The sequence below is a fragment of the Mandrillus leucophaeus genome, unplaced genomic scaffold (assembly GCF_000951045.1).
Source record: "Mandrillus leucophaeus isolate KB7577 unplaced genomic scaffold, Mleu.le_1.0 Scaffold41, whole genome shotgun sequence".
Taxonomy (NCBI): Eukaryota; Metazoa; Chordata; class Mammalia; order Primates; family Cercopithecidae; genus Mandrillus; species Mandrillus leucophaeus.
In genome coordinates this window covers 4,852,699-4,867,115 of record NW_012104365.1, presented here as the reverse complement: position 1 = coordinate 4,867,115, position 14,417 = coordinate 4,852,699, and the positions used below count along the sequence as shown (strand labels likewise).

The following is a 14,417-nucleotide window of genomic DNA, read 5'->3' as shown; positions in this document are numbered from 1 at the left end:
AGAAGAGTCGGTGACCACCCGGTGGAGTTTGTAAAGCGTAGACTTGCAGGCAGGCAGGAGTGGGAGGTGGGTTTGGGGCAAGGCCATGGGCTTCAGACTGCAGTCGCGCTGCCTGTGGTATGTGAGTGTCCTCCTGCTGCGTGGTGAGTGACTGTAGTCGCGCTGCCTGTCGTACGTGAGTGTCCTCCTGCTGCGTGGTGAGTGACTGCAGTCCTGGCTTGAAGGAGCCCACGTTTATGCCTCCATTTCCATGGGAAGCCTGGGCCTGCTGCTCAGGTCTTACAGGACTGCAGTCACGGTGCAGCGGGGGCTGTGGTCTCAAGAGGCTTGGTGGGGGATTTCCTCACACTGTTTTTACTGTATAAGTGTTTCTGTCTGGGTGTTGTGTTTCACACCTGTAATCCCAGCACTTTGAGAAGTCAAGATGGGAGGATCACTTGAGGCCAAGAGTTCAAGACCAGCCTGGGCAATGTAGTGAGACCCCCATCTCTACAAAAAAATAATTAGCTGGGCATGGTGGTACGTGCCTGTAGTCCCAGCTACTGGGGAGGCTGAGGTGGATCACTTGAGCTCAGGACATCAAGGCTACAGTGAGCTATGATTGTGGCACTGCTCTCCGGCCTGGGCAACAGAGCAAGACCCTGTCTCACACAAAAAAAGTATGTGTCATGCAATTTGGGGGGCATACTTTTTTTGTTTTTTGTTTTTTTTTTTGAAACGGAGTCTCGCTCTGTCCCCAGGCTGGAGTGCAATGGTGCGATCTGGGCTCACTGCAAGCTCCGCCTCCCGGGTTCACGCCATTCTCCTGCTTCAGCCTTCCGAGTAGCTGGGATTACAGGCGCCCGCCACCACGCCTGGCTAATTTTTTGTATTTTTAGTAGAGACGGGGTTTCACCGTGTTAGCCAGATGGTCTCGATCTTCTGACCTCGTGATCCGCCCGCCTCAGCCTCCCAAAGTGCTGGGATTACAGGCGTGAGCCACCACGCCCGGCCTTGGGGAGCATACTTACACTGAAAAATTACTCATTGTTTATCTGACATTCAGATTTCATTGGCATCCTGTATTTTACTTGGCAACCTTGCCCTCAGATCCTAGCTACAGGTAACCCTCTCAAAGCAGGGAAGCTTACTTCAAAACCAGCTCTGAAGTCTTCTCTCTTCACAAAAGACCCAGTTCCTCTTTTAAGGGTTTTTACCTGATTAAGTTTGACCCATTTGACTTGCAGTCATCCCAGTTAGAGCAAAAGCCCTGCATGAGGGTCCTCTAGCTGAGCCTCTTTGTGGATGTGAGGTCCCGTGGGCCCCGCCCACCCTCGGAGGGTGCACCTAACTGAGGGCGGGAGTCCAGGGGTCTCTTCAGACTCCTGCCCCCTGCGGGGCATGACGGGCAGTGACAGTGTGAATGCCTTACCTGGAGCAAGGGGATTTTCATAGCTTGAATAAACAAAATAAATGTTTCTTCATATTAAAAGTACTACTAGTATCTCATTTTAAAACTGTGGCCTTGGTACTATAAGTGGTGATTTTACAAGACACACACTTAACTGCTTAAAATTGGCAAGTACATTGTTTGAAGTCATCTGTTTTGCTCTGCAGGTGATAGAGACGCCTGGTGCCTCAAAATGTATTGGCCCCGGGTGCTGTCAGGTGGCGCAGCCCGACTCCGTGTACTGCAGTAATGACTGTATCCTCAAACATGCCGCAGCGACAATGAAGTTTCTAAGCTCAGGTAAAGAACAGAAGCCAAAGCCTAAAGAAAAGATGAAGATGAAGCCAGAGAAGCCCAGTCTTCCAAAATGTGGTGTTCAGGTGAGTGAACCGGGACCAGCCGCCCGGGCGGTGGATGCATGGGCGCGAGAGCATTTGTTGCAGACCTGTTGGTTTGTCGACCGCGTGGGGGTGGCAGGTGTAGGTGGCGCACACGTGGTGTCGCCTTGACCTTTGTCTTCCACCTTCCCACCAGTTTTCTCTTTTCTGCCCGTTAGCTGAGGGGTTAATACAAGTGCAGTAAAGCAAACGCTGACAGTGGCGCTGCACGGGGGCATAAGACTTCAGGACACACCCTGCTGTCTTGCGAGAAGAGTCGGTGACCACCCGGTGGAGTTTGTAAAGCGTAGACTTGCAGGCAGGCAGGAGTGGGAGGTGGGTTTGGGGCAAGGCCATGGGCTTCATTTAAGACCCGGCTCTCAGAATCGTCTCATGTTTGTACTCCGTGTGATTTGGAAAGAATCAAGGATGTTCAGAAATCACCGACTCTTGTCTTAGGCTTGAAGCCCCGCCTGAGGCTCAGGTGGCTGTGGCTGTGGCTGTGTCACTGCCCCTGGTATGTTTGTGACCGGCAAAGCATAACTAGCACTGTTTGAGGAATTTTCTTGATTATTTTCAAATTGATTCCTTAGCCTTCGAATGACTTAATTTTTAAGGCTGGTCCTTTTGAACCCTTGGCATTGGGCAGCCTCCCGCGCAGGCCTTTCCACTCATTTGGCTCATTTGGTTCATTTGGTTCATTGCCGCACTCCTCCTGTCTTGGCAGCCTGTCCAGTGGCTTCTCCTCCTGCCTGTCATCTTGGCAACCGGGCACCTCATCAGGGTTGCAGGTGACTCCATGCCAGGCGCCCTTCATGGAGCGCAAGTGGCTGAAGTCCTCAGTTTTACCCGGGGACACTGCGGGCCCACTGGATATGCAAGTGTGTTGAACGGCTGCCAAGCAGGCACAGGATGGGTGCAGGGTCTTCAGATGGCCTCAAGAAGACATTGGGTCCCCACCTTCATTTCTTAGTGAAATGAAGATGTAATTTCTTACCTTCTTAATGATTTGGGGTTTTACTGATTATCCAGGCAGGTATTAAAATCTCTTCTGTGCACAAGAGACCAGCTCCAGAAAAAAAAGAGACCACAGTGAAGAAGGCAGTGGTGGTCCCTGCGCGGAGTGAAGCACTCGGGAAGGAAGCAGCTTGTGAGAGCAGCACGCCGTCGTGGGCGAGCGATCACAATTACAATGCAGTAAAGCCAGAAAAGACTGCTGCTCCCTCGCCGTCACTGTTGTATAAATGTATGTATCACCTAGGGGTTGGCCTCCTGGACCCCTCCCGTTCTTTCTGGATAGCCATCCCCTGGGCCTGTCCAGGACTGGGAGTTGCAGCTGTGTGTTAAGCTGATCACAGACACCGGCTGCACCATCAGCGGGAAGCAGAGCCCATGTCCAGGATGCCTCCTGCTGCCCTGTGTCCATCCCTAGTCTGTCGGGACTTCCTGTCACTGTTTTCCAAAGCTGTACAAACCTCACTGGTGAACGTTCACCTTAATGATTGATTTTTTAATCTCTATTTTCACTGTCAGGCTCTGGTAAGTATTCGTATTCGTATTCTCTTCATGCCAGTCTGATTGCATAGCCACACTGCCCAGCACTCCACATCCACCCCTGTCTGCACCATCAGTTGTTTGATGACGGCGCTGTATACGCTTCAGTTTTTCCACATTATCCACAGCCAGCACATGAAAGCATCACTTCTTTTTTATGTTGTGGGAATCTTTGCAAGTTAGTGTTGCATCTGATGCTCAACTTACGTATGCTTTTCAGGTGTACATTTATTTTTGACTGGGCAGATAGGGGATTTTTTTTTTCATGTCCGATTCACATGCTACACACCTGCATGAACACATTCGAACTTCGAAGGCCACGCATTGCTGCTTCATAGGCCCCACGGTAAGTGAGTTCACACCTAGAACACTGTCCTGACCGCAGGACGCGTGGCTTGGACTTGGTATTCTACATGTGACTGGCTTTCTTGCCCTCCTCTCTCAAATGTTTAGAGTGTTAAGATCATATCCTGCCCCAAATTTCGAATTAATGAGACGAAGATATTTCGAACAGATCTTTGAAACCTCAGATTCTGTGGTGCAACTTTAATGTTTTCTTGTTTCTCAGTTTTCTGCTATAAAACTATTTTCAGTTCATTCTTTAATGCCTTCTGTCTATAGTGCATTTTGTGCTTTTTAAAAAAAGCACTGAAAGGTTAAATAGCCTCAATTCAGAGACGATCACAGAGTGCCCCGCTTTCCCCGTCGTCAGACTTTGAGCAGATTCCCTAAGGGATGGCACTTATACAGGTGGGCAGACCTGTACTAGGTCTGGTGTGCTTTACAAAAATATGCTTGTGTGTGTGTGTGTGTGTGTGAGAGAGAGAGAAAGAGAGAGACAGAGTCTTGCTCTGTCGCCTAGGCTGGAGTACAGTGGCGCGATCTCGGCTCACTGCAACCTCCACCTCCGGGTTCAAACGATTCTCCTGCCTCAGCCTCCCAAGTAGCTGAGATTACAGGCCCTTGACACCATGCCTGGCTAATTTTTGTATTTTTAATAGAGACGGGGTTTCACTATGTTGGCCAGACTGGTCTTGAACTCCCGGCCTCATGTGATCCGCCCAACTCAGCCTCCCAAAGTGCTAGAATTGGAGGTGTGAGCCACTGTGCCTGGCGAAAAATATGCAGTTATTGAGCATGAATAACTGAATAAAAGAAGAAAAATATGTCATTCCTTTTGATCATGTAAACAGCCTAGACCTAAGAAATTGAGCCGCACATAAATTGAACCATGCTATTGCTGCATTATAATGAATCTTGAGATACCTTACATTGTTTGAGCTGAGAATTTTATGCTAGCAAATGTCTCAAATGTTCATCAGCTTCTAGCACCTCTACAATAGAACAGTGATAATTTCAGCTTGATTAATTTCCATCTGTGTCAACCAGAATTGAAAAGCTGCCAGAGACTCCACACGTGTAGCTGGAAGAGTCCGAGTACATTGCGGGAAGGGAGCATTGGTGGGAAGATGGGGAAAGGAGGGGTTCTCGGCCCTGGGTTATTGCTTCCTGCCTGCCTCCTGCACTGTGAGTGGGGAGAGGTCGACCAGGAGGCTGCTGCTCTGCCCATAGCGGGGTCCTCTGACCTTTTCTCCTTCTTCCCTCCTTTGCCACAGATCAGCTCCTCTGGGAAGCTGATTTTCTCCAGGGACAGGAAGTGGGGGAAATTGCCTGTTAGCCTTCCCAACACATCATCTCAAGTTAAAATTGGTGGATTTCCAGAATTTATACAGGGTGTGAATGGGGATGACACACTTTTGAGCTAGTAGCTTTCTGCTCGTTTTGTTACCCCGGAAATGTCGTCTTCCCAAAATGTGATTGATTGGAGCAGAGTTAAGAGGCATTGGTGAGAGCAGGTACCATGTCTCTGTCTGTCTCCTAAACAACCTCTGCACTTTCGCGGGCTCGACAGCCACTGGGGAGCCTGCCACCGCTGTCCGCCTTTGAGGCCCCCGCCCTGCCTCCCTTGCTGGCCACAGAGCTCGCCCTCCCTGGTAGGGGGTGAGATTGGAAGTGAGAGGCTGGTGTGGGTCTGTCCCATGAGTTGATTCACACTTGCCTCACCGTACATACCGTCAGAAGACCCACGTGGTGGAGCTGCCACTGCTGCTCCCCAGAGTGCACCTAGGCACCCTCCTGTCCTTCCCATGGTACTCGGTTGAGCTGGGGGCTCCTGTGCACAGACGTTCTGCTGCTGCTGGAAGGAGGCTATGCCCCCCACTAAGGTATCAGGAGGTCCGTCACAGCCTCAACTTGTTCCTCCCATTTGTTTTTAAAAATTGTTTCTTACATATACAGTTTCTTTAGCTTATGTAAACATTTGGCACATAACTTCTCAAAGATCATGATGTTTCTTTTGTGTTTTTATAAATTCTTGTTCCATTTTTTTCTCGTTATTTCCACTGTTCACCTCCCATTATTGTCCAGGCATGAAGTCAGTTGGAAATTTTTTTCTGAGATGTACCTGACTGACCAGAATTTTGAGATGGAATTCTGGTATTTATGGGTATAATTCCTAGTATTTTGGACTCCCTAAATGGCTCATTAAGTGACTTAAACACTGAGGATCTGAACAGATTCTGACTGCAAAGCAGATTCTACAGTTCGTTTCATCTAACCATTGGAGTTAAAATGGAAAACCTTGCCAGTTTGTAAACCCAAATCCAGATGCTGTGTTAAGCATGGTGCCCAGGTGGAAGCACTGCCTCTTGTTCCCACGTGCTGCCACAGAGATGGCCCTGGTGGCGTGAAATGGACGGAGAACACCGTTCACAACGATAACTCATGGTGTGAGCTCCAGAAGCACATGTCACTGAAATCCTAAGAGGATCCATTTTCAGTTTTCAATAATAAAACAATACATGGGGGCTTCTAGAATCTAAGAGTGTTTTGCAGGAATTTAAAGCCGGGAGAGGAGGGTGGCTTGTTCACTGGTCCCGTGAGCTCTTTTTTGTCTGTCTCCTCCAGAGTTGTCAGCGGCAATAAAATGAGGCTGAGAGAGTCATCGGACTCTACGTGTCCACCAGTCTCTTCCTCCCAATTAGAAAAATCAGAATCTGTACTGAGAAAGGCTATAGCTTGAGAGTTGTTTTTTTTGTTATCCATATAACTGGAAGTTTTTTGGGCTGTCAGTAACATTCTTTTGGTATTTTTAAGTGTTTTACTTTTTATAAACTTAAAAAGCAGCCTGCTGTTGAGAAAATTACACCAGGGAAAGGTTTCACACCTCCGTAACCGTGAGCCTGCACGGTGAAGCCCCACGTCGTCACCACCCTGTGGCGCCCCTGTCGGTCCCTCAGCTGCCCCCTTTGTGCTTATGCTTCACCCACCTTGGGCAGGTGGGGTGCAGGGATGGAAGTTTCCGGCAGGATCAGTCCCCCTGAATTCACCACCTCTTCAGTGACCTTCATAGGACCTTTTGGAGCTATGGATCTACTCTAATAGTCTAAAGATGAATGCTCAGGAGAGCCTCCTTGGCATTATCGGTGTCACAGAGTGCGGAGGTCAGCTCTGAAGACACCTGCTACAATTCCTCCAATGTGGTGCCCAAGTTTCAGGTCGATTTCTATGAAGTTGTGGAATAATACTGGGTTTCTTTTTCTTTTTTTGTCTGCTAACACATCAGCATACACGTTATATTCTTAGCTTCTAAAAGTTAGAGAAGTAACTTAGAAGATTGACAAGAATTTTTGCACTTATTTAAATGAAGGTTGTGGCAACTTTCATTTGCCGCAAACCTGGAAGAGTTCGGCAAGAAGAGCGTAAGGTAACTGACTTTATCCTCAGCTGACCTGCTTGGTGCTGTCAGCTAGGGGCTTTATACTGAGTATGGCCCTTTGGGACTGGAGGGATTACGGGGGAGGGTTGTGGACTAATTTAACCTGCCCCTAACATGTTGGTTTAAGTAGTAAACAATTTAGATAAAGGTTAAATTACTGGTGTGGGAGATCTTGGGAAGAGCAGCAGCTCTGCTCCCAAATGGGTTTGGCAGCCAGGCACACACCATGTGCAGCTGGGCACAACTGAAATTGCAGTTGAGTGGAACGTCCATCTGTCTACGTGGCCCTTACACGAGTTTCTTAAGGAGAATGACCTCTCCATTAAGTTGGAAGGCACTCAAATAGTGGGTATTAGTAAGAAAACTGACCAAGGAAAGCTTTGAGTATTCCAAAGCATGGCAGTCTAGCTGTGGACCCTGCAAGGGTGTCCTGGCTGTAGTGATGGTCTCCTCTGACGAGCATCTGGGATGTAGTCTGCCTGCTTTATTTGGGAATTAACCATTTCCCCCCAACATGAAAGCAAGCTAGTAACTACTTGTAAGAGGCTAATTCATTTGAACACATTTTAGCACGTTGAGAAGAGCAAAAGCAGAACATTTTCTCTTGCCACTGTCACCTTGATTGTTCCCACTGGGGGCAATCTTGGTAGTGAAGAAACAGGTAAAGCGGGAAAATGTGTAAAACATTGTTGTACACACGCCTCACTGAGGGCTGGAAATAGGCCTGACGTCACAGTTTACAGAATTTACTTCCACGGGTCCTTCCCTGTGTCTCTTGAGTGTATTTTCAGGTGCATAGCATAGGAACAGCCCTTAGAGCTGTAGCGGACGGTGATAGGCAGCATCAGGACACGGCGGGAGGCCGGTTGGAGGTCTGAGTGCCCCAGCTTCCCTAAACCAGCCAGCAGTACTGCGACAGGGCAGGCCACTTCGTCGTTAACACCTATGCGAGGGCGAGTGGTGGCTTTTAGTGATTTTATAACCAGTTCCTTTCCCTGTGAGGAGCCATCCAGCACATAAGGTCGCTACACGTGGGCCTCTGCACAGGCCAGAACTGAGCAGACTTGGGTCTCTTGCCCCATATTTTAATCCCTGTCCTGCTAAAACTTCCACTGGGGCAATTGGATGAGTTCTACAGAGAGGAGCCGAACAGCACCATCCTCCGGTGGGGGCCTGGTTTTCTCCTCCCCGTCTCTGCTCAGGGCCTGGTGCCACCCAGTGGCCAGCGGCACAGTAGCACCCAAACCAGCCAGCCTTCTGCTTTGGGGGAAATTGGCCAATTAGAGTGTGCTGCTGATCCATGTGCACGACGACGACCTGCTTCATTCTGCAGTTGGCTGAAACCCAGACCCGGCAGCAACAGTTTCATCTGGGCCAGTGGCCTAGACAGGCCCCCAGAATATGGGAGCTAAAGGAGACAGCGCTGCAACCAAGGGGCAGAGAGGTGTGGGGAGGGGCAGGGAACCGGTAGCTCTCAGGCATCAGTGCTGTGTGGTGTGACCAGGTCACCACCACTGCTGCCCTCAGGGAACCCAGCAGCATGTAGGGGAGGTTCATGCCCTGACAGGGCCCTGTTTCTCTGCAGTGGGTTTTTTCCCAGGTTGCTTGGAGTTGCTGCTTGCCCCTCTCTAATGCTATACACCATAATAGTTAAAAGTGAATTTGGATGAACTTGCAAATCGAATTTTAGCTCTACTAAAAAGTGAGTTTCCCCATTTCGTCAGCAGCTGACTCAAGTTGAGCACCAGCCGTGCTGTCCCACCTGGTGTGGAATGGCTGTGTGCTCGGGTCCCTGGAGCAGTCACTGGATGGAACATGTCCCTTCCGAGCAGGAATGGGGCTTTGTGTGTTGCAGGACACTGCTCCCGGAGGCCCAGCTTGGAACATTATGCCGTTCAGTCACCTGACTGCCCATTTCCATGCTCTTTAAAGCACAGGTGAGGGATGACAAAGGGAGCAGTTAATTTACTAAAATAGCAATGGTTAAGGAAAGGTATCTCCTGCTTTTCAAATAAATTACGTTCATCTGCTGTCCCCACTCTTGAGTAATGGGTGGTTTTAATCCCGTGTATTGGGAATGCCCTAAAATTCGTGTCTCAACTTGGGTTTTCCCTAAGTGAGGGAGACAGTACTCTCGTTACACGAGCAGAGATACTGAGCGTGGCCATGGACATCTCATTCCAACACTTAGGATCTGGAGAAATGGAGTTAATGTTTTTAAAGTTAGCATATAACCCTAACTTGAAACAAGGTGAACGTTAAACATCACTAAAGATACCGTTCAGGTCACAGCACACAGGCGTTGTGTGTGACAGCCAAGGCATTTTGTTGAGGTTTCTGGAAATGCCTTAAGCCAGCTTTTTAGAGTTCTTTAAACGTGATAGTAAAACACCCCACAGTTTTCTAGTGCAGGCACTGAATTGGTTTGAGGTTTCAGTTTGAATCATGATGGCTGGCTTCCTGGCAGGTGTTTGCCGCCTCTGGAGACCAGGGCTTGGTTCTGGGTGCCTGCCTGGTGTCAGCTTCCTGCCTGTGTGCCTCCAGCGCCCTAGGCCTGCTGTGCCTTTTCATTCCATCCCCACCCCACCCCCTCGCTGCTTCCCCCAAGAAAAAGGGCCTCCACCGATTTTTATTTAGCCTGACTGACCTATTGGAACCCTGCAGGCAAGATGCTGCAGACCTGTGAGCTAAGTCTGAGTTAAACTGAGTTGTTACAAACAGATTTGCAAACACTAAGGTAGTGACTACTTTGGTGTATAGACCTGATCTGATGAAATAGTACATGTAGAATTAAAAGCAAAGTTTCCAGGACAGGTAAAAAGTAGCTGTCACCTTTGTTCCTGTTTTGTTAGACATTACCATTGCTTTATAGTGCAGTTTGAAGATCCAGCTCCAACAGGAATGAGTGTTTTGGGGTGCAGTTGTGGGTGAGCGAGGCAGGGCCTGGCAGCGTTGCCAAGCAGGGCGTCCTGTGGCTGGACCACATCTAGCAAGGGGTAGGCAGGGGCCATGAGGTTCGACGGACTCTAAGATGAAAATACAGGATTTGCCTTTACTTAGTTACCATTAAAATGATGGTTAGGAAAGAACACATGGAACTCTTGAAAGTCGGGGTGAATATATGTTAACAGTGACACCATTGTTTGGAAATCGGGGTATCTGTTAACAGTGACACCATATTTTGGATCCATGTCGTACTGTTGCAAGTTTTGTAACATGGAAGGAATTGTACTTATCTGGGAAGTTGGGAAGACTCACAGCCCTGAGGCTGCTGCTTGATGGGTTGGCTGCTGGGGAGGACTGGCACCCGCTGCCAACATGGCCAAGCCTGGTAGCACATGCAGGGCGTCCTGCGGGACCAAGCTGGGGCAGGCTGTTGAATCAGGCCCTATTTGTAGAGTCTTGGCTCTTTCCTGAGCTTTCAGACTTCCCTCATTTATTGAAAGCAGTCAGTAAGACGACGGTAGAGGAGCGCGGTTTTGTTTTCAATCCCTGGGTAAAACCGAAGCGCTCTTGAGAGCATCTGTCACGTTCTCCCATTAGGCCTTTGGGAGTTTGGGAGGCTTGCTGCTGCACAGATCGTTGGAAAAGCCTTTCCCTAGGAGGGGCCTTGTTTACTTGATCACCCAAGGTAGCTCCCAGGCACTTGCCGTGGAGCTGAGACGGCCTCTGCTGTCCTGGGGCCCTCACGGGGGCCCCCTATTCCCCAGGCGCTTCACTCCTTTGCCCCCACTAGCTGGATCCCTGCCCTGTCTTGCGGTGCACCCCAGTGAGCCCTGTCCACTGGCACGCCGTCTGTCCCCTGCTCGAGGGCCTTTGCGCTCTGACAGTCTCACACGGGGTTATAAAGTGATTGATTCTCCACTGGCATAGAAGGCTTTTTGAGCAAGTTGAGGGGGTTTGACGTCTTTGAGCTTTTAATTATAATCCTCGTTTGGATTGATACTTAATGGAATTACAGCGTGAGGGTTGTGAATGGAAACACTCCTGTAAGAGCACTGCTGCGTTCTCAGCTTCTCACTCTTCGTGTAAAGGTGTGGCTGCTCTTCCCGTGGTGCAGGTGTATGCCAGCTTTCCTTATTTTTATTAATGGCATCACCTCCAACGGACTCCAGTCTGGAAGGACAATGAAGTGAGATGTGTCAACCCCACCCACCAGGCTAAGAGAACCTGTTTTACCCTTCTAAACAATCTTTTTCACTGAAGTTTACAAAAAAGCTTGCAGTTGAATTAATGATGTGCTGTTCTAAATCTGCCTTTTTAAAATTGATAATGTGAGATTGTCCTTCAGTTTTGAAGCTTAGCTAGTGCTCAAGTCAAGCCTTTAATAACTAGAGTTTGCTAGTTGAAGGTAAAAGATGTAATAAAGCATTTTTCTTTCTGAAATAAAATGTAGTCACCCTCATAAATGCTGCTGGCGGTCTTCCCTTACACTCCTCTGAATGTTAAGATTTTACAAATCCTTTTCTCTATGTGTATCCTATTCAGTAATGCCAGGTGGGCACTTACAGGTTTAGAGTCAGGTGACAGCACCCCGCGGTGTCCTCCCTCACTCAGCGCCTGTGTTCTCCTTTGTAGCCACGAAGGAAGACAGGAGGTCCGAGGAGAAAGCGGCAGCCACGGCAGCCTCAAAGAAAACAGCCCCTCCGGGCTCTGCGGTGGGCAAGCAGCCTGCACCTAGAAACCTCGTGCCAAAGAAATCTTCTTTTGCTAATGTGGCAGCAGCCACACCAGCCGTTAAAAAGCCACCCTCAGGTTTCAAGGGCACCATCCCCAAGAGGCCATGGCTCTCCGCTACCCCATCGAGTGGTGCTTCAGTTGCCAGGCAGGCAGGACCGGCACCTGCAGCTGCCTCCAAGAAGTTCCCCGGCTCTGCTGCCTTGGTGGGAGCCGTAAGGAAGCCAGTGGTACCTTCTGTTCCAACGGCCTCGCCAGCCCCAGGACGCCTCGGGGCTATGAGTGCTGCCCCGTCGCAGCCAAATTCACAAATTCGGCAAAATATCAGACGCTCCTTAAAAGAGATTTTGTGGAAAAGGTGGGCTGTTCTGCTTGATTTCTTACCCATTAAAACGGAAGGGCTTTCATTACAGTGTGGCTGCAGGATTGCCTCACTGCTCAAAAAGTTTAACATACGCAGGTGTCTTACGTAGTTCCTTTTTTATTCTGTGCAGAGTCAATGACAGCGATGACTTGATCATGACAGAAAACGAAGTAGGAAAAATCGCCCTCCATATTGAGAAGGAGATGTTTAACTTGTTTCAAGTTACAGATAATCGCTACAAGAGTAAATACCGCAGCATCATGTTCAACCTGAAGGACCCTAAAAATCAGGTGTGTGCCTGGTGTCGGTGCATTGGAGTATTCCTGTTCTGTTCACTGGATGCTAAAGGGATAAACCAAACAGTATTTTGAGATGTTTGTGTCCTTTCCAGGAAAGCTGAGACATCTCCTTCTCCTCTGTGACCCTTCCGCCAGCCCATGTATTGCCGTATTGGTGTTGAGGGTCCTGGAATGTCCTTCCCTTCCTTGCCTTAATTGGGGTCCTGTCTGCTTATTGGCTTCCCTGAAGTCCACGTTTTATCACCAGATTAGCCTCCTCTGAACATTGCTGTAAAATTACAAGCCAGTCACTTCACTGGCTCCAAAATAAAGTCCAATTGTCCAATTCTTTTTTTTTTTTTTTTTTTTTTTGAGACGGAGTCTCGCTCTGTCACCCAAGCTGGAGTGCAGTGGCCGGATCTCAGCTCACTGCAAGCTCCGCCTCCCAGGTTCCCGCCATTCTCCTGCCTCAGCCTCCCGAGTAGCTGGGACTACAGGCGCCCACCACCTTGCCTGGCTAGTTTTTTATATTTTTAGTAGAGACGGGGTTTCACCGTGTTAGCCAGGATGGTCTTGATATCCTGACCTCGTGATCCGCCCGTCTCAGCCTCCCAAAGTGCTGGGATTACAGGCTTGAGCCACCGTGCCCAGCCAAAGTCCCAATTCTTTGTCCCAGTATATGAGGGTGTCCATATTACGGCCTCAGACAGCCTTTTCCACCTTATTTTCTCATATTGCTCACCAGCTGAGTGAGCCTGACGGTTTGGGCTGCTTTAGTGAGTTCTCACCACTTGGAGCAGGGGCTGCTTATGCCCAGGTTGTGGAATCAGTCCTTCCTCACTGCAGTGTGGGGTGGGCGGTGCTCGGCCCATGCAACAGGGACAGAAACTCCGACTGGGAGGGATAGGCTGCCTGCCTGGTGGCCTCTCGCCGCCAGGCTTACCGCCTTCTGGTGTTCTCTCTCCATCGGCCTCCAAACCCCTCCCTGTTTAGAATTTTAGAATATTGAAAGACCCTGACTTTGCATCTCACCATTGAACAGCCACAAACAGAAATGATTTCTTCCTTCCTTTGTCCCTGACACTACCTTTTTGACTTGTGTCCACCTTGTGTACATAATTGTTTTTCGTGAGGTGTTGTGTGTTGTTTTTTTAGCAGAGCCAGTGCAGCATAGGCCGTGAGACCCACTGTTTAACCTTATGACTTGTGCTCTCTGGGCCCCCATTTGCTCACAGCAGGGATGACCCAGGGCGCACTCTCACAAGGCCATTTGGGGAGTTAGAGAGGTCTGCCCAGTGCCACACGCAGGTGGGCCCTGAGGGCGTTTGTCCTGTGCCCGCTAAACTTCTGGGCAGCTCTGTTTTCCATAAGCTCTCTGTATTGACAGATACAGGAATAGTATTTGAGTAAATGAAAAATATTTGTTTATAGGGACTCTTCCACCGTGTTCTGCGTGAGGAAATCTCTTTGGCAAAACTTGTGAGACTGAAGCCAGAAGAACTTGTATCTAAAGAGCTTTCCACGTGGAAAGAGAGGCCGACGAGATCTGTGAGTGCAGAGGGCACCTGCGGAGGCACCCGGGACTCGAGTTTAACAGAAACAGATTCATAGACGGCTGCATGAGCAATGCTTTCCTCCTAGAAAACAAGGCTTAAGCTCTGTTGTGTCTTTTTCATTTCAGGTGATGGAGTCCAGAACTAAACTGCACAATGAAAGCAAGAAGACGGCCCCCAGGCAGGAGGCCATCCCCGATCTGGAGGACTCTCCGCCAGTGTCAGATTCAGAGGTAAGCATTTGGGAGCTTTTGTGTTCACCAAGATAGATTAATCCATCCCAAATGTTTTGAGGTTATCTTAAATTATTGGGCAGGACACTGAGCTTACAGGAGGTGTATGTCATTGTGGCATTCCTCAGTCCTTGTATTCGGTGTATGTCATTGTGGCATTCCTCAGTCCTTGTA

The 14,417-nt window shown here is 49.1% G+C and overlaps 1 protein-coding gene across 2 annotated transcripts in view; it reads left to right on the top strand.

The window, feature by feature from the left end:
- The window catches only part of DIDO1 (death inducer-obliterator 1), a 61,235-nt gene that overhangs the window by 29,655 nt on the left and 17,163 nt on the right, over nucleotides 1-14,417 (top strand). For both annotated transcript variants that reach the window (XM_011992362.1, XM_011992361.1), the window contains 6 exons: nucleotides 1,597-1,809; nucleotides 2,839-3,052; nucleotides 11,717-12,173; nucleotides 12,310-12,469; nucleotides 13,889-14,005; nucleotides 14,139-14,243. In XM_011992362.1, coding sequence (XP_011847752.1) covers nucleotides 1,597-1,809; nucleotides 2,839-3,052; nucleotides 11,717-12,173; nucleotides 12,310-12,469; nucleotides 13,889-14,005; nucleotides 14,139-14,243 — 1,266 coding nt within the window. The remainder of the gene's footprint in view (nucleotides 1-1,596; nucleotides 1,810-2,838; nucleotides 3,053-11,716; nucleotides 12,174-12,309; nucleotides 12,470-13,888; nucleotides 14,006-14,138; nucleotides 14,244-14,417) is intronic.